Here is a 24,741-nt window from a genome sequence, read left to right as displayed (position 1 = left end):
ACAACCCAAGAAAGAGATCTTGGCATCATAGTGGATAACACATTGAAATCGTTGGTTCAGTGTGCTGCAGCAGTCAAAAAAGCAAACAGAATGTTGGGAATTATTAGAAAGGGAATGGTGAATAAAACGGAAAATGTCATAATGCCTCTGTATCGCTCCATGGTGAGACTGCACCTTGAATACTGTGTACAATTCTGGTCACCGCATCTCAAAAAAGATATAATTGCGATGGAGAAGGTACAGAGAAGGGCTACCAAAATGATAAGGGGAATGGAACAGCTCCCCTATGAGGAAAGACTAAAGAGGTTAGGTCTTTTCAGCTTGGAGAAGAGACGGCTGAGGTGGGATATGATAGAGGTGTTTAAAATCATGAGAAGTCTAGAATGGGTAGATGTGAATCGGTTATTTACTCTTTCGGATAATAGACTAGGGAGCACTCCATGAAGTTAGCATGTGGCACATTTAAAACTAATCGGAGAAAGTTCTTTTTTACTCAACGCACAATTAAACTCTAGAATTTGTTGCCAGAGGATGTGATTAGTGCAGTTAGTATAGCTGTGTTTAAAAAAGGATTGGATAAATTCTTGGAGGAGAAGTCCATTATCTGCTATTAATTAAGTTGACTTAGAAAATAGCCACTGTTATTACTAGCAATGGTAACATGGAATAGACTTAGTTTTTGGGTAATTGCGAGGTTCTTGTGGCCTGGTTTGGCCTCTGTTGGAAACAGGATGCTGGGCTTGATGGACCCTTGGTCTGACCTAGTATGGCATGTTCTTCTTCTTCTTATGATTGGGTGAGGGTCTAGGTAAAATGGGGAATGAAGAGCCAGGAGGATTTTGAAGACCTGCAGATGGGCTGGGTGAACTGGTAATTTCATTGCTGTGTACATGTTAGAAAACCTCTCGATTTATATAGTTTATTAGTTTTTATATACCGACATATCAGGGTACCATCATAATCAGTTTACAATAAATAAACTAAAAATACAGTAAAATCATCTCAAAATACAACTAAAAATCTTAAAAAATTTTAAAATCAAAAACAATAAAACTAACAGAATGAGTAAGTACTAAAATTCAATGCTAAAATTACATTAAATACATACTAAAATAGTTGCTTACATTAATCTATACTAAAATCAGCATTAAATAACATGTCACATCATAAGATAGATCAAAGCATTGAAATTCTAGCTACTTTCAGCGTAAATTATAGGGCTAAATGCATGTAAATTACACAGGTAAAATATGCAGGTGTACATTTTTTTTAAAGAAAACATAAAAACATGTAAGTATAGCAGTTACATGCTACTTCTCTGGATAAATTCTGATTTATCTGGCTAAGTAGGGGCTTTTCTGCTACCTAGCTGGATAACTCATGAAAAGGGCACTTATCCAGATAAATTTAGACTTATCCGGCACACTTATCCAAACAAGCTCTGATTTATCCATCTAAGTAGCAGCAAAGTTGTTTTGCAGCCCTTAAGGACTGGAAGTGAATATCAGAAATCTAAACCATCACTTCTGATAATGTGGTAGCATTGTAATTGGTAATTTATGAACTGAAAGAAGCCCTGTAGTCATTTGGATCTAGAAAGCAATTATTACTTCTTTTGTTATGACTAATAGAGATTCTCTTTGACTCAAGTGATAGTTGCATGCATTTGGAGCCAGAAATTAGTGGGGCCATGATGTTAGAATATTCTAATTAAATTAGGTGTCATATAAATGAGCAAAGATTTCCACTATCAAACTAAAAACAGCACTATGGCATGAAAATATAACCATTCACCAAAAAAGTCCATTTATAATCAAAGACTATTTTAATACATGCTTTTATCAAGGAAAGTCTTTATATTTTTTATCAGAAAATACATTTTAAAAGGCATTTCTAAAATGCAACAATACTAGCTCCCGGACCAAGTGAATTTGTAGAAAAAGTTGTGGCCTATTTTAAATGTTCATGGACTTGCGATTTTCAGCATAATTGGGCAGGGAGTAGATCTATTTGAGACTTATTCGTCTATCTTACTTATCTGGATAAGTAGGCTCTATTTGAGAGTTATCCGTCTGTCTAACATCTGGATAAGTAGCACTTTTAGGAATCATCCGGCTATCTGACTTAGCCAGATAAGTATTGTTAAGTTCTTATCCAGCTAAGTAGCAGCAAAGTCTATGCTATGTTGCTACTTAGCTGGATAAATCTGAACTTGTCTGGATATGCGCCACTGAATCAGAACATATCTGGATAATTGAAATATGTATTTGCACATTTTATATATATGCATATACGGACATGTATTAAGACCCATGATGAAATCAGTGCTAGTTGCAACCAAAGTAGGCAACCAAAGTAGGCACCTCTGCAGGATGTACTAAAGGCCACACATTATTTATTTATTTACTTGAGAAATGTATAAATTGCTTTACAGATCTTCCAATATGATCTTCCAAAGCAATGTACAACAATAAAATGCAACTTAAAACTTATAAAAATCAACACATCAAAATATAAAACAATCAAAGTAAAACAGTAAAATTAAATACATGCAGAAAATCTGCACTGATATGAAAACTGCGAGGAAATGCATGTACAAACTCGCGCTCATAGTCCTATGTAATAGACAACGCACCAACTGGTGCCAAAACTCATATTATTGTGGTGACCTTGTCATTCTTGGGAGGGGGAAGCCTTCCCCTTTCAACAAAACCATGAATCTGCTCTACAGATAAAGAATTTAAAATTCAATCGCAGATTATGGCTTTGAGGTTTTTTGAAAGAGGTTACCCTTGGTCAGTTGTGAATAAGGCATACAAACGTGCTAAATATTCTCCTCGATCAGCTCTTTTAGAATATCAATCGAAGTGGCAGAATATAACAGATGCGTGCGTATTACAACATTCTGACAGGTCACATTTAATTGCAGCGAGTATTAGGCGACATTGGCACATTCTACAGTTGCATAAAAATATTTTTACAGATCCACCTTTAATTTCTTATAAAAGAGGGAGAAATATTTGTGATCGTGTAGTTCGTGCATTATCAACTTCAAAGAACTATAATAATATAGTGGGTTCACATAATAGATGTAACGCCTGTGATATGTGTGCTCAGGCGATGATCGGTCCAGAGTGGCGTCATCCTACTATGGGCAAGATATATAAAAGAAGACACATAACTGATTGTACATCGATAAATGTGGTATATTTGATTCAGTGTCCATGTCCTTTATTATATATTGGGCGCACTTCCAGACAAGTTAAAATCAGGCTGAGAGAGCATAGAAGTCGTATGAACAACAAGTATCTAGAAGCTCCGATGGTGAAACATTGTATGGAATTTTTCCATTCGTTTGAACAACTTCAATGGACAATTTTGGACCAGTTCAATATTTCTGAACGGGGAGGTGATCTCCGCTCTTTATTAAATTATAATGAACAAAAATGGATTTTTACTTTGAAATCATATAACCCATTCGGTATGAATGACTCAGTTGAGTAGCTTACGTTGCTTTGAATGACAGCCACGTTATGAGTTTGATTGGCTCTTCTCAGCTCGAGTTTTGATTGGTTCCATCAACAGACTGTGGTAGGGTTTAAAAGTGAGGTTGTTATCACAAAATGGAGGGTTACTTTGAGGAAACGCTTTGCGTGTTGCTACAAGTGGATTAGGAGTCAATTCTTACGAAAAGTATGTATGCTTGGATTGTTTAAACTCCTTCTTTAGAATAGCTAAATGACATTCTATTCTGTTTGATTTTTGTGGTAAAAATTCCTACACACCGAGAGCCCCTGAGGAAGCAGCTGACGAAACACGAGCCGTGTCAAAAAACTGAGGGTTGGACCAATGATTATAAACATTGGATGGCAAAAATGATATGCCATATGCAACCAAAAAAACAAGTATATGAACCGTATCTTCGATGTGCTGTTATCAATAAAATATTTTTTAAATTATTATGCTTTAGAATTGAAACCGCATAAATTGTACTGTGGAATTTACCACGTAAAAATGTGAGTACATATTTGTGTGCTTTCATCGGGATTATATGAGGTCCTTACCTTCTAGATATATATATAAAAAAATTTATTTGAGACAATTTTGGGTTCCTACCAGCATTTGATTGTGTTGTTTTGTATTTTGATGTTACGGGTTACAGCACATTAGCAGTTAATTTGGAGTTCGTGTTAAATTTCACTATTTCACGTCTAAGATATTTACAATCACTTACTCCAGAAATAGAGCAGGTGTAAAGTAAGCTGCCAAATTTACATGTGTAAATTGCTTATAAATTATCAACTTACATGCATCGATTTATGTATTTATTTATTTAAAAAAAAAAATCTTATATACCGCTATGTCGTAGGGGTTTACAAATGTAGCATGCATAATAAAAGAAATTTATGCATTTACAAATAATTCAATAAAAACAAATGTGTTATACAGTCAGAGTTTGTAAAAGGAGGGTGTTCACTCTGAGCCGAGGAGAGGTATAAGGTGTATGATGGCAAGCAGATTTTGGAAATAAGGTAGTTCAATAGAGATTGAAGGTAAGTGAAAGGGTAGATTCTATGATGTAAGGAGAGCTGGTTGGTTAAAAAAGCGTTGAGATTGGTTGGTTGTATTTAAGCTCCGGTATAGGTGAGTTTGAGTGATGGAGGTTTAAAGGGTGGAGGTTTTGAAATGATATCGGTGATATCTGATGATTGATAGCTTATGGGTTAAGAGTGACCAGGCGAATTTGATATATATATATTTTTTGTTTTTTAATAAAGATTTTCTCATATAATTTGTGTTTGAAGGTGTTTTTATATGTTTTATAGAATCAAGGTTAATGGATTATTGAAATGTGATCTCTACTGCTACAGTGAGAATTTTAGTGCACAGATGGATAATAAAATTTGACAGATTTCTGCATGGAAATATGGTGATCTCCTACGAGTTTATTGTAAATCCCCTGATGAAACCGTTGGTGAAACAAGGGTCCTTTGGGAATGTATCACCTACATTTTGGATAACTATGCAGTAGAAAAGAAGGAACTGTAATAGATCATTACGTTGCAAATGAAGTTTTGTTTATATCCACTTGTGGAGGTAAATTGATATATGATAGTTTATTGGTCAAGATTGTATTTTTGGAAAGAGATATGATTGTGATGTGTAATTTGAAGAATAATATTGTTATAGTTGTGAGTGTGATTGGATGAATGAGTGGTGGAATGTGTGGTGTTGGTGCATCAAGCTTGTGATGATAATGGGATGTTATATCAAGTATGGTTAGTATATTTTAATATTTTGTAACATTTTGAAATAAATATTAATCTTTATACAGGTATATGATGTGTTATTTAGAATTGAATATTGCCAGTTAGGGTTCAAAGTTATCTGGATAGGTTTGCACCGGTTAAGCAGTGGTAAGGTGAAAAAAAACAACCCTTAATGGGGCTCCCAGTCTGATCCTCCACTCCTCACCCCCAAAGATCCCCAAGATCAGCCTGAAGCCCCCAAAATGAGAAGGATAGGTGTGGGCCTCTAGATTCGAAAAGACTTCTGCCCCTTCCCTTTCCTCCAAAGTGAAAAAATGTTGTAAGGGTCATGGCATTGTTAGCCTCCTTCCTACCCTCCTACCCCACTCACAACCCTAGAAACCTTTATTGGAAGCCTGGAACCAGATTTTGCATCCAGCTCCTGGCATATCCACAGTTGTTCTGATGGCAATGTTGATTACATAAGCTACCAATGTTGTTGCCAGGAATATTCAAAAGTAGGCATTTATTTAGATAATTCAAAAGTTATGTGGATATATGCCTTTGAATATCTACCTCTTTCTTTTTATTGCAGGTATTCATAGGAGGGAATTAGATACACTTATTATTATCCATGGTTATTTTTCTTCTGGTTATAATTTTTAAAAAATTGTGAGATGGAATCCTGAACAGATTCAGTTGACTCCTCAATTAACCTGTTTAAATAAGCCAGCTCAGACATTTTTGAAGCTAGGCTTAATCAATGTCCATTTTTTTAAGGTCGAAAATCTTTTCGTTTTATATGATCTTTTAATAAAGCAGCAGTTAGATTTTTTTTGTTTGACTGAAACCTGGCTTATGCATGATGGTGGTCTGTCAGTAGCTCAGTCTTGCCCACCAGGCTACACTTATTTCTTTCAGCATAGATTTGAGGGTAGAAGCATGGGGGTTGCAGTTTTACATTAGATTTTTATAAAATATCTTGTGATACCTTGTCTCAGCCTGTAGGATCAGAATGTCTTTTGCTTAAAGTTAACATTTTTTATTTTGTTGGTCTATAGACCAGTTCGAGACAATGTTGAATCACTACTAGTAGATTTGGGTCAACAGATTACTACCGTTTGCCCGGAATTTCAGAAACTCCTAGTTTTGGGAGATTGTAATGCACATTTAGATCAAGCTAGTCCCTCTTTAGTTATTGAATTTAATACATTAATGCCTGTATTGGGTTTTATACATATGTGTTAATACTGCTATGTATAGTCGGGGAATGTTGCAGTTTTGTTTTTTTTTTAGAAAATTCTCTTAAACATTTTTTTTGTGTACAGAATACTAAGACTATCCCTATGAATTTGATGGGTCATTACTTTGTGACTTTTCCTCATAAGGACAGTCTTTTTGATACTAGGCATGCAAAAATGGGATATGTTTTTAGGGATAAAACAGCAATGATGAACTCTTAAATTACTAACTGCTATAGGGGAAGGTTTGCATTTTTCAGAGGATTCCACTACAGCTCAACTTGTGGATTTGTGGAATGGTAAATTGTCTCAAGATTTAAATTGCGTTGCCCCCCCTCCCCCCATCCTCACTGAAGAAAAGGCAGCGTATTGGTAAAAAGTCTGCTCCTTGGTTTCCTGATATCTTATGCCAGATGAAGAGAACAGGTCAGCAACTTCAGACTATTTGGCAACTTTCAGATAGGCTTAAATATTGGAAACACTGAAAGATTTATAACCTTTAAATAAAAGAGAGAGAGAGGGTTTTTTTTTTTTTTATGAGAATAAAATTGACCAAGCCAAGAGCTGCCCTCAGGCTTTGTTTAAATTGATTAAAAATCTTGCAAAACCTCTTACTCATGCTAATGTTCCTGATTTAATTTCTACTTTATCTTATAAGGCTTTTGCACTCTATTGTTCTCAGGAAATTATTCGTATTCGTACTGAGTTAGAGAAGATTACATCTATATCATCAGCTCATATGATTTGTATTTCTCCTTCAGTTTCCTTGATTGATTCATTTGATTTTGTATCTGCAAAGGAAATTCAAGATATTTTAGCTAAAGCAAAATCAGCTTATTGTAGCCTTAACCCTGGTCCATCTTTTTTGATTAACGAAGGAACAATTTATTTTTTTAGAACTGCTTCAATGTGTGATTAATTCATCTTTTCAATTTGGAGTTTTCTGGTTAATTTAAAACCTACCTTGATTTGACCATTATTGAAAAAGCCAAATGCAGATCCCTAGTTACTGGATAATTATTGGCCAATTTATCATTTCTAAGCAATTTAGAAGAAGGTGCTGCAATCTCTTAGTAGTTTTCTGTTTATAAGCAGGCTGAATTAGCCATTACATATGGAGTGACGTCATCCGGCAGCACCAGACGGACTTGTCTCTCCAACATGGAATAGACTTAGGGCCTTATTTTCTAAAGTATTGCAGGCCTGCGATACTTTAGGTAATGAGGGGCGGGGGGCCGAAACGGGGGGCGGGCCTGCACTAGTCAGCAGCGATCGCACCATAGTGGTGCGATTGCTGCCGGTTTTGCAGCCAATAGCGCCACCATAGGAGGTGTAGCTATTGGGCATGAACTCGGAAGTGAAAAGGGCCTTATCTTTTCGTCGTCCGTGGCGCCTTTGTAGAGTCGGCCCCGGTGACGCCCCGACTCCTCCTCTTCCGGGGCCGACTCTGCCCCGATTTTGGTATCGCATGCGATAAGGGACATTTCGCATGTGAAACGTCCTTTATCGTATGCGATCCGTTTAGAAAATGAGGCCCTTAATTTGTAACATGGAATAGACTTAGTTTTGGGTACTTGCCAGGTTCTTATGGCCTGCATTGGCCACTGTTGGAAACAGGATGTTGGGCTTGATGGACCCTTGGTCTGACCCAGTATGGCATTTTCTTATGTTCAAGCTAGTAGAGCTTTGAGCTCTACTGACCATGTGTGAGAGTTCCCATGCGGATGTTCCTGTGCGGGCATTGCCTCATGAGCCTCCGCAGTCATTATTTGTCCATGCACAGCAGAGACATAATCTCTGTCTCTCCTACATGTTTTCTTTAAAAATCCTAAAAACCTCTTTATTTTTTATTTAGTTTATTCTTTTAAAGCTGCCTCGAAAGCCCCACAAAAGCTCTTTTCAGTGCTACTAAAAAAAAAAAAAAAAGAAAGAAAAGACTTCTCAATGATGAAATATGCCCTTCCCATGTACCAGGTCTCTGCAGAAGAAGAAATCAACTATAAAGAGCAGTGTTGAGTTGTGTCATTGTTGCTTTGGGTTGGATCATGACCAGAACAACTGCTATGCCTGTGGATGGATGTCCATGCACTCACAGAGGTCCAGGGCCCTTACTGGAAATCTCTCCAGAGTCAAAGTAGGTCCTTGTCCCACAGTGAAGACTCATATGCCTCACTAGGAAAGGAGATGAGCAGGAACTCATCAAATACTACCCTGTCCGCTCAGGCCAAAGCCTCAGGATTGAGTTCTGGTAGCTGCCCAGTATTGAAGGTGCTGCAAAAACAATCATTAGAATCATTGCAGCCTGCATCTAAGAAACAAAAGCATTCTAAATGGAGTGCATCGACGCGGCCATTAACTGTGCTGTTGGCATCAACAGCATCAGTAATGCATGGTGCATCAACTCCTCCAGTGGGCATGGCACATTGAGGCACTCGACACAGGATGCATGAAATTTTGATGCATTCAATGATCCAACACACTGATGCACTTGATACATTACACTCCATCAGACTTGATGCACAACGCAATCGATGCATGGTGCACTGATGCACTCAACACTCGATGCAGCGATGCCATGCAAATCTGCAGCCTCTAAACATGATCCCATGATGCACAGTGCAAGTTCTTGCAACTCCGATGCCATCAATGCAATATTGATGACCTGCACCAGGTTCCTTGCTGTGCTTCTCTAAAGATTCGCCAAAGCATCTAAACATTCTACTCCATCAATGCCATCGACGCATTCACTTTAGACTTCGATTTATCAAGCTGCTTTGCCAACACAGCTTTATACATCCTAGGTTGGTGGGAGAGGGGGTCAGGTTGCCCCTGCTGCCACCAATAACAGGACATTTAACCCACCAGTGACTCTCTATAGTGCTACTCACTTCTAACAGATCACCCCGCCTCATGCAGGAACCTATTCTAGTTTCAGAAGAGGATGTTCTGCCACCTATGCCAGGCCAGATGACACATCAATTGCTCAACCAAATCAAAAATTTAGTGTGGAGTTTCTTCACTTCTCTGACCAAAGAGATAAAAGGAACACTCCAGCCTCTCCTATCCACTTTTGCTATGGTGATACCACAGATTGGAGTCACAATATCATTTACAGGTGTGCATTCATCATCAGAACCCTTACTCTGGGGTTCTTCATCATCTATAGCAGCAGTTTTGAGCAGGTTGGAAGAGTTAGATCAAAAGGCTCCTCCTCCAAGTCAATTGGAAGCCAGATTCCAGGGTAAGAGATCCTATGGGGCAGATTTTAAAAGTCCTACACACGCCGAGCCTATTTTGCATAGGTCCAGCGATGCGCGCAAGCCCAGGGATGCGTGTGTGTCCCGGGGATTGAAAAAAGGTGCGGGGCCGTGACCAGAGGCCTCCGTAGGCCCACTAGGCTGGGGGATTGCGTTCGGCCGGCACGCTCAACCTATGCCTGCCTGGGGGCAGGCGCAACTTGCATAATAAAGGTTGGGGGGGGGGGTTTAGGAAGGGCTGGGGGGCGGGAACAGGGAAAGCCATCGGGGCTATGTAGGCCTCGGCTTGCGCAAGGTGCACAAGTGTGCACCCCCTTGCTTGCACCGACCACGGATTTTATAACATGCGCGCAGCTGAGCACGCATGTTATAAAATCAGGTGTAGATATTAAAATCTGGCCCAATATCTTTATGCCCGGATAACGAGTCTACCAGCTTACCCTTCAATCCTCTTTCAGAACCTCTTTCAGAATCCTCATGGTCAGAGGATCTGATCTATTCTAATTTTGTAAAAAAAATGGGTAATGCACTGGGCATCCATGTCTATGTCCCCTGATCCAAGCTCCTGGGGCTTCTTCAAATACTGGATACTGCAGCTGGACCAGCAGCCTTTTCAGCTCACAACATTCTAAATGCTCTCAGATGAGAATATGGGGAAATTCCCACTTTGGTCACTCCAACTACTAGGAAGTTAGACCTCAAATTCAGAGTCCAGCAATAAGCAGGGTTTGGTGTCCAGATGCTTTACCAGTCTGCTATGAAGAAAGTGAAAAACATGCATTCACTCAAATTCTCCTCCTGGAAGAGAACTCAAGCTTCTAGATAACTTTGGCAAGAAAATGTTTCCAAGTACAATGCTTTCTGCTCACATGATCATTTATCAGTTCTACTTCGTACAGTACATACATGACTGCACTCAAAAGCTGAAGCCTTTCCTACCTGCTACAGAGTAAGGAAATTACTATTGACAACCAATCCTAGATGCAGAAGAGGACATTCACCATTTTCTCCAATCAGTATATGAATTCTTTGATTTAGTTTCAAGTATTTCATTTGCCTCTATTGGGGCTAGTTGTATGGCATGGCTTTGAGCAAGTAGCATTTGTGAGGACATCAATGAAAAACAAGTGGACCTCACCTACTTAGGTGACAAACTTTGCAGTGAAAAGCTCCTTGAGGTGGTCACTCAGATTAAGGCCCAGAATTAAGGATCTATGCTTTACAAGAAGGTAGAAGAAAGGAGGCTAGAAACTATAGACTGGTCACCTCACCCCGATGGTGGGAAAATTAATGGACATTTTGCTGAAAGAAAACAGAGTGAAATATCTCCAGTCCAGCTGGTTGTCAGAACTGAGGAAGCATGGATTAACCAAAGGAAGGTCCTGTCAGACAAATCTGATTGATTTTTTTGATTGGGTGATAAGAGAATTGGATCAATTTATATTCCACTTATAATAGGAACCCATGCTAGGTGGAAATGAAGAAAAAGGTGCAAAGGAGTAACCTGCATAAAGTGGCAGTTGTTACCCTTAGCATATGGCATGGGAATTTCTATTTTTAACCAATTAGCCTTGATTCTTTTGACACAACTGCAACATTGCTCTCCACTTTAACGTCGGGTGTGTGTGTGTGTGTGTGTGTGTGTGTGTGTGTGTGTGCCAGTTACAACCCTTAACAGAAACATGGAGATAACCTGCACGGATCGGCAGTTACTTCCATAAGAAACTTGCTGGACAGACTGGATGGACCATATGGTCTTTATCTGCTGTCATTACTATGTTACTATGAAGCGGTGCAGTTGCTCTCTCAACATCTCCTTAACAGCCCTCCACAACATGATGTCACTTCTATCCATTCAAGTGACCATACTTGGTGCAGCTACAAAGGTTAAGAGTGTACAATAGGCATGAACATTATTTAAAAATAACATCTTAGAAGCACAGTCCAGATGTATTCCACACAATAAGAAAGGTGGAAGAAAGGACAAATGCCTGCCAGTTTGGTTAAAAGATGAAATGAAAGAGGCTATTTTAGCTAAAAAAAACTTCCTTCAAAAATTGGAAGGAGAATCCATCTAAAGAAAATAGGAAAAAGCATAAGCATTGCAAGTTAAATGTAAAACACTGATAAGACAGGCTAAGAGAGAATTTGAAATGAAGTTGGCTGTAGAGGCAAAAACTTATAATAAAATCTTTTAAATATATATCTGAAGCAGGAAGCTTGTGAAGGTGTTGGTTCAACCATTAGATGATCGAGGGGTTAAAGGGGTACTTAGGGAAGATAAGGCCATTGTGGAAAGACTAAATTAATTCTTTTCTTTGGTGTTTACTAATAAAGATGTTTTAGATGCCTGTTCTGCAGATGGTTTCCGAGGGTAATGATTCAGATGATCTGAACCAAAGCACGGTGAACCTGGAAGATATAGTAGGCAAATCATCGAATCTCTGGGCTTAGCGATCAGGGATGCCCCCAGAGGAAAATGCATTTACTTGGAGAGGCAGGGTGGAGACATGGTGGCAAGGTCAGGAGCTGGAGAGCACTGGAGAAACACATGGAACAGGAACTCTGGAGCCAGACATAAGCAGGACACTGGAACCTGAACTGTACATAAATACAAGCGCAGGAATTGTGGGACATGAATACATTAACCAGAAGGCTTGGAAATCAGGAAACTAACCAATAGACCTGCCACAGGGCAGATGCCAAGACGGCTGTTGAGCTAGCACTGTGTGTCTTTTGAGCATGCCTTATATACTGCAGTGAATAAGAGGCACACCCAGTACTTGTCCAATTGGATGGCTGCAGGGATGTCTTGACTTTCCCAGGAAACAGGACACATATACTAGGACTCATAGAAAAACTAACAGCCTCTGCAGCTCTGTGGCAGGATCATGGTATAGAAATCCTAGGATCATGGGTTCAAGTTCCATTGACCCTGACACTGGACCGGATGGTGTACACCCCAGGATTCTGAAAGAACTCAAAAAATTGAATTTTTAGATCTATTATTAGTCATTTCTAATCTATCTTTAAAATAGTCTATTATACCTGAAGACTGAAAGGTTGCCAATGTATGCCCAATATTTAAAAAAGGCTCCAGAAGTGATCAAGGAAACTATAGACTGGTGAGCCTGGCTTCAGTGCCAAGAAAAATAAGGAAACTATTCTAAAAACAAATTTACAGAACCTATACATAGATCTGGTTTAATGGGACACAGCCAACATGGATTTACTCAAGGGAAGTCTTCCCTCACAAATCTGCTACATTTTTTTGAAGGGGTGAATTAACTTGTGGATAAAGGTGAACTGGTAGATGCAGTGTATAATTCTGGTTGCCGCATCTCATAGAAACATAGAAATGATGGCAGAAGAAGACCAAACGGTCCATCCAGTCTGCCCAGCAAGCTTTCACTTAAAAAAAAATTTTTTTTTAATTTTTTTTCCCATACTTATCTTTTTCTCTTGTCCCTTGTAAGTGACTTTTTGTTCTATTTCGCTTCCACCCCACCATCGATCTATTTCCCTTCCACCCCCGCCATCGATGTAGTTAGCAGTGCTGGAGCTGCATCTAACTGAAGTATCAGTGCTGGAGCTGCATCTAAGTGAAGCATCTAGCTAATTGTTTAGGGGTAGTAACCGCCGTCATAGCAAGCTACTCCCACGCTTGTTTATCCAGCCTGTGCAACTCAGTCCTTGTTGGTTGTTGTCCGAATATAAATCATCTTTTCATCATTCCCCCTGCCGTTGAAGCAGAGAACTCAAAAAAGATATCATGTACTGTATCTATTATTACAGCCATTTTGTATTGTATATTATATTACATTATTACAGCCAATTTGTATGGTATTGGTTGCTATTGAATAGACAACCAGTTCATTGACAGGAGCACAGGAGAAATGGGATCATCTATATATGTTCTGGTCAGCAATGAGCAGCAGCATTTTGAATTAATTGTAGAGGTTTTGCCCTCTCCCTTCTTGATTTTCCTCAGAATCAAACATACTGTCACTTTCTGCAGCAGCTATGGCCTATGTATGAGAGACAGACTCACATAAAAAACAATTTAGGAGCTTTGCAATGAAATAGCAAGTGAATAAACCTCAGTTTGTAATGATTACTGGGAGCAAGCCCTTTCTGCCAGTGATCCAATACATAAATCCATCCAAATATTAGAACCTATGTACACTCCAAGACTTTCAACTTTAGACAACAGTGGAATAACATGATTTTCAGTACTAGGACTAGGGGATTCACCCTGAAATGATCAGGTTGCAGACTGAAAACAAATTGAAGAAATTCATTTTTTCAGTCAGTGCACAATTTTAAGCTTGGAATTGTTGCCAGAAAGACCCTTAATATAACTGAGTTTTAAAACGGTTTCGACATGTTTCTAGGGATGTGTTGTTTGTTTTGTTGCAATCACTCTATGTTCATTTTTTCAGGATGTGCTAATTTTTTAGGGCCTGATTTTTCAAAGAATTACAGATGAAAAATTGGCATATGCCTAGGCAAAAACAAGTAATTATTCAAAGGGCTACGTGCATGAATTTTGGGGTTTATGCACGTAGCTGGGCCTTGCGTGTGCTGTACACATTTTACAACGGGCTCAGCCACGTGCGTAAACCCCGGTACGCACATAAGTGCCGGCTGAGGGAAAAGGGGTGGCCTGGGGGGGTGGAGGAGGGGCGAGGGCAGGCCAAGATAGTGCCATTAGCCGTTGTCCCGGAGAAGTGCGTGCCGGCAGTCGGCCATTGCACGCAGATTACCTCTGCTCCAAAGGAACAGTAAGTATTAAAAGTAGAAAATTAGGGATAGTTAGGATAGGCTTAGGGGCAGGGAGGAGAGGGGAAGAGGTAGGAAGGATAGAGTTAGGTGTGGAAAAGTTCCCTTCCAGTCTGCTCCTTAATTGGAGCAGAGTGGGAGGGAACTGGGGGCTGCCCGATTGCGTCACAGCACGTTGCTTTGTAAAATTCTCCCTCCCACATGTGGAAGTCGTGGACCGTCCTCACATGCGTGCATGAGGGTAGATCTTAAATAAGTACGCGCGCGCGAACAAAAGTATGCCTGATTTTATAAGATACGCGCGTAGCCGCGCGTATCTTATAAAATCCGGGCTCAGCGCGCGCAAGGCTGCGCAATATCGGCAGCCTGCGCGCGCCAAGCCTCGCAGCCTGCCTCCGTTCCCTCCGAGGCCGCTCCGATTTCAGAGCGGCCTCGGAGGGAACTTTCCTTCTGCGTCCCCCCACCTTCTCCTCCCTTCCCCTATCTAACCCACCCCTCAGCCGTACCTAAATCCCCCCCTACCTTTGTTGTGCAAGTTACGCCTGCTTGAAGCAGGCGTAACTTGCTCGCACCGCCTCGGCATCCCCAGGCACAGGCCGCAGTGCCGGGGGACTAGGGACCGCCTTCCCGGCCCCCTCCCGAACCGTCGCCACACCCCTGGACCCATCCCCTGACCCCAGACACGCCCCCGGACACACCCCTGGCCTGCCGACACGCCCCCCGGGCACGCCCCCTCCCGCCCCTTTTACGAAGCCCCGGGACTTACGCACGTCCCGGGGCTTTGCGTGCGCCGGCGGCCTATGCAAAATAGGTGCGCCGGTGTGTGAGTGCCCTGCGCGCATAAATACGGCAGGATTTACACGTGCAGGGCTTTTAAGATCTAGCCCATGGATTTTAAAATCTGGTGCGCATGTGTGAGCAGCCATCAGATTTTATAACATGTGTGTGCCGGCGCATGCATGTTATAAAATTAGCACGTCCATGTGTGCATGCCGCACGCGCCTACAGGTGCATATGCAATTTATGCGTGCACTTTCGGTGTTGTCTATAAATTTTTAAAAAAGGGGTGATTTGAGCATTCTAGGATTGGGTTCAGGGTTCACAAGTATGCACTCGTTGCTATTTTCTAAGCGGTGTTTTAGACTATTAAAAATCGGACTCCGTGTATGTACTGCATCAAAACAGTACATGCTAAATGGGATTTAATGCGCAGTAAAACCAAACAAACTGGAAAAAAATGACATGAAATGCCCCACCCCTCACCCCCAGAATTAAATGAAATGAGAAACTCCTCATAAATGTTTTGACAGCACATCTCTACACATTTTTGGAGAACAGATCCAAAAGTAATTATTAGCCAGATAGACTTTGGTTTCCTAATTCTTGGGGAGAACAACATGGAGAAGATATTCATATTGGGATTTGCTGGGTACTTCCAAGCGACCTGGACTGGCCAATGACAGGGACAGGATGCTGTGCTCAATGGATCATTGGTCAGACCCAGCATGGAATTTCTTCTATTTTTATGTGTCCCCATCCACACTTTTGTACATAACCCCTGTCTCATGTTCCCTGTACCTTGGTTCTCTCTCACCCCCACTATTCCCCAACACTAGCCTAATCCTCTTACACCTGCTATAAAACACAAACACATGGCTGTGTAGAACTTGGGGAGAGAATTTGCATTGCAGACTTTGAATCAAAAGAAAATTAAATGAAATTCACCCCTCCTCAACTGCTCTCCCTTCCCAGCATTTACCCACTTCCTCACATCCCTTCTAGCATTCAACCCTTTCCTCATCTATCCCGGTGTGCAAACCCTTCTCTGCTCCCCAGCAACCCCCTTTTGCACAGTCCCCACCCAGAATTCACCCTCCCTCACCTTCCCAACATTCACCTACACAAGCATTCACAACCTCATCACCTCCCCTAGCATTCACCCCCTTTCATGCAGCAGCAGATACAGGAGGGAGGGGCTGGAGTAGAAGCCTCTCTCTGATCACTCCAGCACTTCTCTCTCCGCAGGCATCCACACCATCTTCACCTCACCCCTTTTCAGCATTCAATTTCTTAACCTCCTCTTCCTCCCCAAAAATCACTCACATAAGTCATGACTGCTGAACTGGTGCTCTGAGTGGTTCCCTTCTCCTCCTCCGCTATCAACTGAGTCAGGAGTCCTGGGATCACAGAGAATTGTAGGTCTGTGGCTGTCTGCCTCAGCCCCTTTCTCTCCCCATTCTCCTCCTGTATCTGAATGTGCTTTCTATCACCTCTGGGACAGGAGGGGAGGGCCTGGAGCAGGAAGCAGAGCATCTCTTCTCTGATGTGTTCTGCTCCAGCCCTTTCTATCCAGTTCCCCCTATGTGCTGCGTGTTGCCAAGGAATCAGGGAGAGAGAAGCTGGAGCAGGGAGCAGAGCAGCAATTCTCTGCTGTGTGAGATTCAGGAGTTGGGCATGGATCTCATGTGCCCATGCCTAGTGATGTCCCTGTATTAGACTCACCTACTGTGACATTAGAGCCACAATTAAACTCTTAACACATTCTCGTCATGTATTTATAACTAGATATAAACTCCTAAATCCCAACTGGCTAGTCGAATGTCACAGTCAGTGATGGGCATTTGTTGATGGTAGAAGCTAGTATGAGCTCTGAATTTCAAATGGTAACAGGTGCATGCTCAGAGACTTCTGTAAATATCAGTTATACTGCTATGAAAGAGGTAGAGCCCAGAGGTTAATATCTATTGAATTTTCATAAGTGCTGTTGGAACACTTCTCTACATTCAAAACAACTCATTTGCTGAAGCAAAAGCTGGGCTTTTTTATATGTTTATAGTGCCCTATTTAGCATCACCATAGGTGGTAAAGAGAGTCTCAAGTGAGATTTCTAATAGTGCTACACACAATATAAACTGCCTTGAAAACAAATACTTTACAGCCTTTGTTATCTAGGGAGAATATTCTGCTTTTCTTTATTTACATGCAAGTAAAAAAAAAATATATATAAGTATATACTGCTTTCCCTTTATAGCATTGAATAAAATTCCTCTCAGAACATTTTTTTCCAAAGAAAGGAACCTTTTTCTCTGTGTGAAGCAGTTCCTCCTTAAACTGCTGAAGGACCAGGTCAGGTGCCTGGTCCCCTTTAATTCCCCTGATGAGAGAGAGCTCTGTGGGTGGGGCCCAGCAGGGGAGGAATAAGAGCTGGGATCCAGGTGGGTTAGTCAGACTAGGCTCAGGTCTCCAGGAGGAAGGCAGCTCCTGTAGAATATTGCTGTCAAAACACCGAGCTGTACTAAAGCTGTGTGAGTACTGAGGAAAGCGGTACTAACAGTGAGTAATTAAAGTACACTGTTCTGAAGGTAAAGGCAGTCTACTAATGTTGAATATGCAAATAAAAATAAAGTGTTTTAAGAAAGGCTGCAGATATTCCAGGTTTGTGCCGGGGAAACACCGCCTGTTCCTACACTGATAAACAATGCAAACAGTTTTGAAAATGTGAACCACTCCCGTTGTTGCTTCCCCTGTCCTAACCCTGCCTCAGATCCCATCTACTTTTCCTGTGAGAATAAGTGTGTGTGCTGTTGATCCCCAAGAGCATTTTTACCCATTAGGGTGAGCAGTGTGCAGACAGCCTCTTTACCCGGATAAATGGCTTTTGAAAATTGCATTTCCCATGTCTTTGGGAAAAATGCTTAGTAAATAGGACCCAAAATGCCTTGTGTTTTTTCAATTTGATGCAAGAAGATTAAACAACAGCAACCCAAAAGCATACAGCATATATTTTAACAGGAATTGTACAGTGCTAACCAAAGATGTAAAGTATGGTACAGTTGAAGAAAAGTTATACAAGCGATGCAGAACTTTGTATTATAAGAAAGAACATAAAGATATATAATATTCTCCAAAAGTTGTCTATTCATTCTCAAAGTTTAAAGAAAACAGTGAGGCTGATATTTAGCATCACTTAGCTGGATATCTTCCGGCTTATCCAGCTGAGTGGCATGGTTTAAATATTCAGTTGCAGTCAGCGGCCACCATTCAGCCAAATAAATACTTATCCAGCTAAGTATCCAGTTAACTGGTGGGAGGAGAGTGGGTGTAATGGGGAGGAATTGAGTTAGCCAGATAAAGTATCCAGCTAAGTCCAGTATTCAGAGTTAACTGGATAACATATCTGGCTAACTATGGTCAGCTCATACACTTGTCCTAAAGTTAACTGGATAAACTTATCTGGATAATTTTAAGATAGCTGGATATATTCAATGGCATGGCTGCACTGCTGAATAAATAGGATAAATTAGCCACATAAGTTTATCCCATTAAGTAGCGGAGTCACACAGCAGCTGAATATAGATCTCAGTGTGTTTAACATTGCAGAAGACAAAGTAACTCCATAAACAAGCACTCCTCTCAGCTCTGTCCTTTCCTATCTCTGGTATAAAAATAATCATTCAAGAAAAAAAAAAAGCAGAAGATACAACAAGGGTTAAAAAAAGGAAAACCAACGTACTTTTTCAGCAGTTCTGATAACAATCAATTTCTTGTAGGGGAAACCACAGGTGAATCAGGAACTGCACCTCTGAATCCCTGAATCAACATGGCCCCTATTAAGAACTCCTAGTTTTGGGAGACATCTGGGGAATCCTTCCCGACAGGCCAATGAAATAAGGTGCACCCAGCCTAGCATAAAGGTTTACTCGCACTTGGACATGCCTTTTGGGTGCGCAATCATATCATCCAATGCAGTTAGGAGATTAGCGTGTCTAAAAGGTGTGCCCGAACCAAAGCAAATTAGATAGTGCCCATTGTATTTAAATTGCATGCAAACGAAGACATTAGCTATTACCACCCAATGCAGGAAAGTGCGCCCAAACGCTGGGTGCCCAATGCAATTTTTTTTATGCTGGAAAATTAATTCCAGCTCTGGAAGTGGAGTAAGGTTTACTCAAGCCAAGGATTCATGAGAAACATAAAAAATGTGGTCCTCTGTGTTGTGATAAATGTAGGCCATGAGCAGATCTACTGTAACCAGCAGGTATGATATACATGTGTTTTATAAAATACCGGGGCAGACCTGCTCATGCCATATACATGCATATATGCCACATATGCATTTATATGAAAGTTATCCTCAATTTGTGCACAAATAAAATTTTCTGTGCATAAAGCATGTTTTAAGCACAGAAAAAATGGTTTGTGCCAAATTTTATTTTATGGAGTAAATTTTCAAAGGGGTTTTATACATAAAAGTAGTATATACATGCATATGTAGCAGTTATTCATGGATATGCTATTTATACCAAAAAAGATATAACAACCATCCCCTTCAGAAATGCACAATCCCTGTTGTTGAGACCATCATGCAGTAGAGTCTTAATTATCACCTTGACTGGTAAAAACCGCTCCACTTTTTAATCACTGGTCTCATAAACCAGACTTGTATAATTTTTTAAACTAATTTCTTTGTAGTTTAAAACACATATAGCATTTATAGCAGCACTTACCTTATATTCAGCACAGCGCAGTCTTACCCCGCAGCATACACATGTATGTAGGCTTATGTGTGCAGATATGCAATGCGTGTAAAGAACATATTTCAATGCATTGAACACACATACTTTTCTTACGTATTTTAAATTATACATGCATTTATTTTATCTGGGAAAATAAAGCAGGCCTTCCGCACGTAAGTCGGTGTATTTGAAAACATGTGCACATCAATTAAATTACCAGTGTTAAAAATTAGTCCACCATTTGTCCAGTCAGTACTGCCCATTAATATCACGCTATATAATCAACACGAGTAAATTGGCAAATTATGTGCGTGTCTTAAAATAGCAACTTACGCACATAAATGTTGGACCCGCAGTGTAGGCTGCCCCTATTTTACATGTGTATACGTGTCTGTGAAATTGCAAATCTACGCGTATTTTCAACATTTATAAAATACGGAATATGCAAGTAGAGGCTACTTAGCGCTAATTTTTATTCGTATAACATTTTGAAAATTCACCTCATTGTGTTTTATTGTGCATAAATTCTGAGTACTGGACCATGAACATTAGCCCGAGAATCTGTACTCCATCTCTAACCAGGAGCTACAATTCATGCTTAAGAAAACATGCATTTAACCTATGCGCCTCTCTGCAATGGGAAGTAACAGCTTATGCCCTCATTAACATACAATTTAAATGGAGACGTGCTAAAATATGCACACAGTTTAATGCAGGTTTGTGGGCATATTTTTTGTGTGCAAAACTTCTTGCTGCATTAGCACAAAAAATGTACACACATTCATGGCTAAAACTGTGCATGCTACCAGTGCACAGTGCATCTTATTGTCTCGGGCCCTAAGTGGGCACTTGAGGAAAGGAGAGAGAAAGTGAATTGTCCAAGGTCACAGCGAGTGGCAATGGGAGAAGCAGTAAATGAACTCAGACCTCCAGGTCCCCAGTCCATTCTAGCCACAGAAACTGCCAATCATGCCATTTGTTATCTATATCACTCCAGGATGTAGCATGTCTTCTACTGACATGGTACAAACCAAAAGAGAGAACGCATTGCTCACCTGTAGTGAAAACAGTAAAGATGACTTCGCTTCTTGTAGCTGCTTGGGCTGACAGCAGTTGCACAGTGTATTCTGTTTTCTCTGAAAGCCCCTCTAAACGTATCCAAGTGTCTTCTGGATCAACTATTAACTCCTGGTCATGTTTTGGGAAACCAAAGTAAAAGGGGAAAATCAGCAGTCTTAACAGAGTCGTGAGCATCCAAACAGCACAAAAGCAGCGACATTGAGTTGCAAACCCTTCTGATTTGACCTGAAATGTGCTGGGGTTTGGGAAGGGGAGTATTCCAGTTGATCCTTAGAAATGACACTGCTCCCCTTGCTTCCTACTCTTTTAAAGGTCAGTTTTAAAACATGCGCGTGGGCATCCAAGTGCACCTGGTTTCCGATGCACTGCACATGGATGAGCCAATTTTATAACATGTGCATGCCGATGTGTGCATGTTTTAAAATCTACCGCGCATACATGTGTGCCTGATTTTATATCGGCATGTGCGCGCAAGTGCCGACTCGCGCCCTTAAGAGGGGGAGTTATATAAGAAGCGCGCATTGATACGATAGGACCTTCCCCAGTTCCCTCCCAGTCCGCTCCAATAAACGAGCGGACTGGGAGGGAACTACCTAAACCCCTAGCTAACCTTCCTGCCTTTTCCCCTATCTGCCCTGACCCCTAGAACCCCCCCTAACTAACCTAATTTATTTTTGTTTTTAACTTACCTGGTCTCCGGAGCAGTAGCAGGTTGCTCGTGCTGGTCGGATCTTGAAGCGCGCTTCAGCAGGACAGCGCCTAATGGCGCTATCCAGGCCCGCCCTGCCCCATTCTTATCATGCCAGTCTACAGTGCATACCAGGAGATACCCGTGTGGCCGTGGGCCTTTGAAAATCCCCATGGTACGTATATCTCCCGGTTTTCATGTGCATAGGCCTTTAAAAATTAGGCCTTTAGGCTCTTATTTTGTAAAATTCATAGCCTTCCCATTTGAAATAAGGTTAGCCAATAAGGTGCACCTTGGCTTTCTCCAATTGGCAAAATCTGTTACATGCTCTGCCTGAAATTTCCAGGAATAAAGAGTTCTGGTCCAGACTGATAACTCTTCCCAGCTGCCAACCTTCAAGAGGGTGCTGCTGCTATCTTCAGGCTTTATTTCTAAGAACTACTGTCACACCTGGAGCAAATTTCACACATTGATCCTTTCCTCCAAAATTTATAGTAGAGACGATTGTTATTTGGGTTAGAATTCTCCCACCAACTTTGCTGTGTAGGGTCTCACCTTACGGCTCCCATTGGTAGATTTGTACGTCAAGACATAGTTCTCAATATCTGCTACTGGTGGTTGCCAGGAAATTAGAGCACTCCTCCGAGTAACCTCAGTTGCTGTTAGGTTTGTTGGAGCATCCAAAGCTGTAGAAGAAGAGGAAATCCAGGAAAAAATTAGTTCTCTATGACGCTCTCTCCTGATGTAAATTTGTTATATATTAGTTTTAAAGTCACTGTAATTCCTTTTTGATAACATCTTCTTTTAACCTTCTAATTCCTTTGCTCCCAAGAAAACATTATATATTTTCTAGTTTATTAAACAATGCATAAGTGTCAAGTAAGGATGTGCATTCATTTTGAAACAACATGAAAAAATGCAGCAAACAGGATTATTATGTGTCATTTCAAAATGAAACAAAAATAAAATACATTTTTTTTGTTTCATTTTCCATTTTTGTCTGGGCAATTTACAAATTGTGCATGCAAAACACAAATAAGATTATTACAACAATTAGGTCGGTTTGTTGATTCTATTTGTCCTATTTTGATTTTGGTTTTATTTCTGTTTTATATGTATGCTATTTTATGAATGTGACACCTGGAAGCGGTCGAGAATATTGGATTGTGCAGCCTACACATGTGTTAAGTAAATAAATAGTGGGGGTAATTTTCAAAAGAACTGATGCATGTAAATGGCTATGGTTCCTATTTATAAAAGTGGATATAAGGAGGAGGCTAGGAACTATAGGCCAGTTAGTCTGACCTCTGTGGTGAGCAAACTAATGGAATTGCTGCTAAAACAGAGAATAGTGCAATTTTTGGAACCAATGGATTGCTAGATCGAAGGCAGTATGGTTTTACCAGAGGTAAATCTTGTCAGATGAATCTGATCAATTTCTTTGATTGGGTGACCAGGAAGAGCATGAGACATAGTGTACTTAGATTTCAGAAGGTCTTCCACACAGTTCCACACAGAATACTTACTAAATAAATTGTATACCCTTGGTATGGATCCTAGAGTGTCTGGGTTAGAAACTGGTTGAGTGGGAGGCAACAAAAGGTAGTGGTAAATGAAGTTTTCTCTGAGGAGGGGGTTGTTACTAGAGGTGTGCCTCAGGGATCAGTCCTTGGACTGTTTCTTTTCAATATTTTTGCGAGCGACTGAACAGAAGGATTGTTGGGAAAAGTTTGTCTTTGTGCTGATGATACCAAAATATGCAACAGTGTGGACAACCAAAAAGGTGTGGAAAACATGAGGAGGGAGCTATAGAAGCTTGAGGAATGGTCTAAAGTCTGGCAGCTAAGATTTAATGCTAAAAAAACGCAGAGTGGGTGTAGGATGCAGAAATCCAAGGGAAATGTGCAGTATTGGAGATGAAATTCTTCTAAGCACAAAAGAAGAGCAGGGTATGGGGTGATTGTATCTGATGATCTTAAGGTGGCCAAACAGGTGGATAAAGCAATGGTAAAAGCCAGAAAGATGCTTGGATGCATAGGGAGAGGAATGGTCAGCAGAAAAAGGGAGGTGATATTGCCCCTGTATAGGTCCCCATTGAGACCTCACTTGGAATACTGTGCACAATTCTGAAGACCGCATCTTCAAAACAATATAAGCAGGATGGAGTTGGTCCAGAGGGTGGCTACCAAAATGGTCAGCGGTCTAAAGCATATGGGGTAGACTTAAAGATCTAAAGATGTATACCCTAGAGGAAAGGCGAAATAGGGTAGATATGATATATGATAGAGGCATTCAAATAACTCAAAGGAGGTGAGCCTTTTTCAATGGACAGGAAGCTCTAGAACAAAGGATCATGAGATGAGGTTGAAAGGGGATAGACTCAGGAGTAATCTTAGGAAATATTTCTTTACAGAGAAGGTGGTGGATCTGTGGAACCAGCTTCCAATGTAAGTGCTGGAGACAAAAACAGTCTCTGAATTCAAGAAAGCATGGGATAAATACAGATCCCAGAGTTTAAAAGCCACCCAGATATGCGTGTAAATGCCGCAGTACGCACATCTTGGAAGTTTTAAAAAAGGCCACTTGTCATGTAATTTTACTTCTGCTATGGATGCTATGTAAGTTTATAAAATAGGCAGATCTGTGGGGTTTTAAGAGTTGGGGCTAACTGGAGGGAATGAAGGTTATTAAACCAGGGGGATTTGGAGGACTTATCTCTTAACTGGGCAAACTGGGGATGAACTGGTAAAACTGGAAATGGCGTTGGTGCATGCCCATTTTAAAATTCCCCAATTTATGCGGTAGAAACCGCATTTGCGTACCCAATTAAAATTCGGTGCACATATGCATACGGCAAGGTTATATTTTATAACTTATGTACATATTCGCGCACAACTTACAAAATAGCCATGTCCCTCGGTGTGGGCG

The 24,741-nt window shown here is 40.7% G+C and overlaps 1 protein-coding gene across 1 annotated transcript in view; it reads right to left on the bottom strand.

Annotated features, from left to right (window-relative positions):
* Positions 1-24,741, bottom strand: part of TNR (tenascin R) — a 132,594-nt gene that overhangs the window by 21,784 nt on the left and 86,069 nt on the right. The window contains exons 15-16 of the mRNA XM_029618838.1: positions 22,369-22,499; positions 21,101-21,233 (exon numbers count right to left, since the gene is read on the bottom strand). Coding sequence (XP_029474698.1) covers positions 21,101-21,233; positions 22,369-22,499 — 264 coding nt within the window. The remainder of the gene's footprint in view (positions 1-21,100; positions 21,234-22,368; positions 22,500-24,741) is intronic.

This window comes from Rhinatrema bivittatum, chromosome 10 (genome assembly GCF_901001135.1).
Source record: "Rhinatrema bivittatum chromosome 10, aRhiBiv1.1, whole genome shotgun sequence".
In the NCBI taxonomy this organism is placed as follows: Eukaryota; Metazoa; Chordata; class Amphibia; order Gymnophiona; family Rhinatrematidae; genus Rhinatrema; species Rhinatrema bivittatum.
This window is presented reverse-complemented; position numbering and strand designations above follow the sequence as displayed.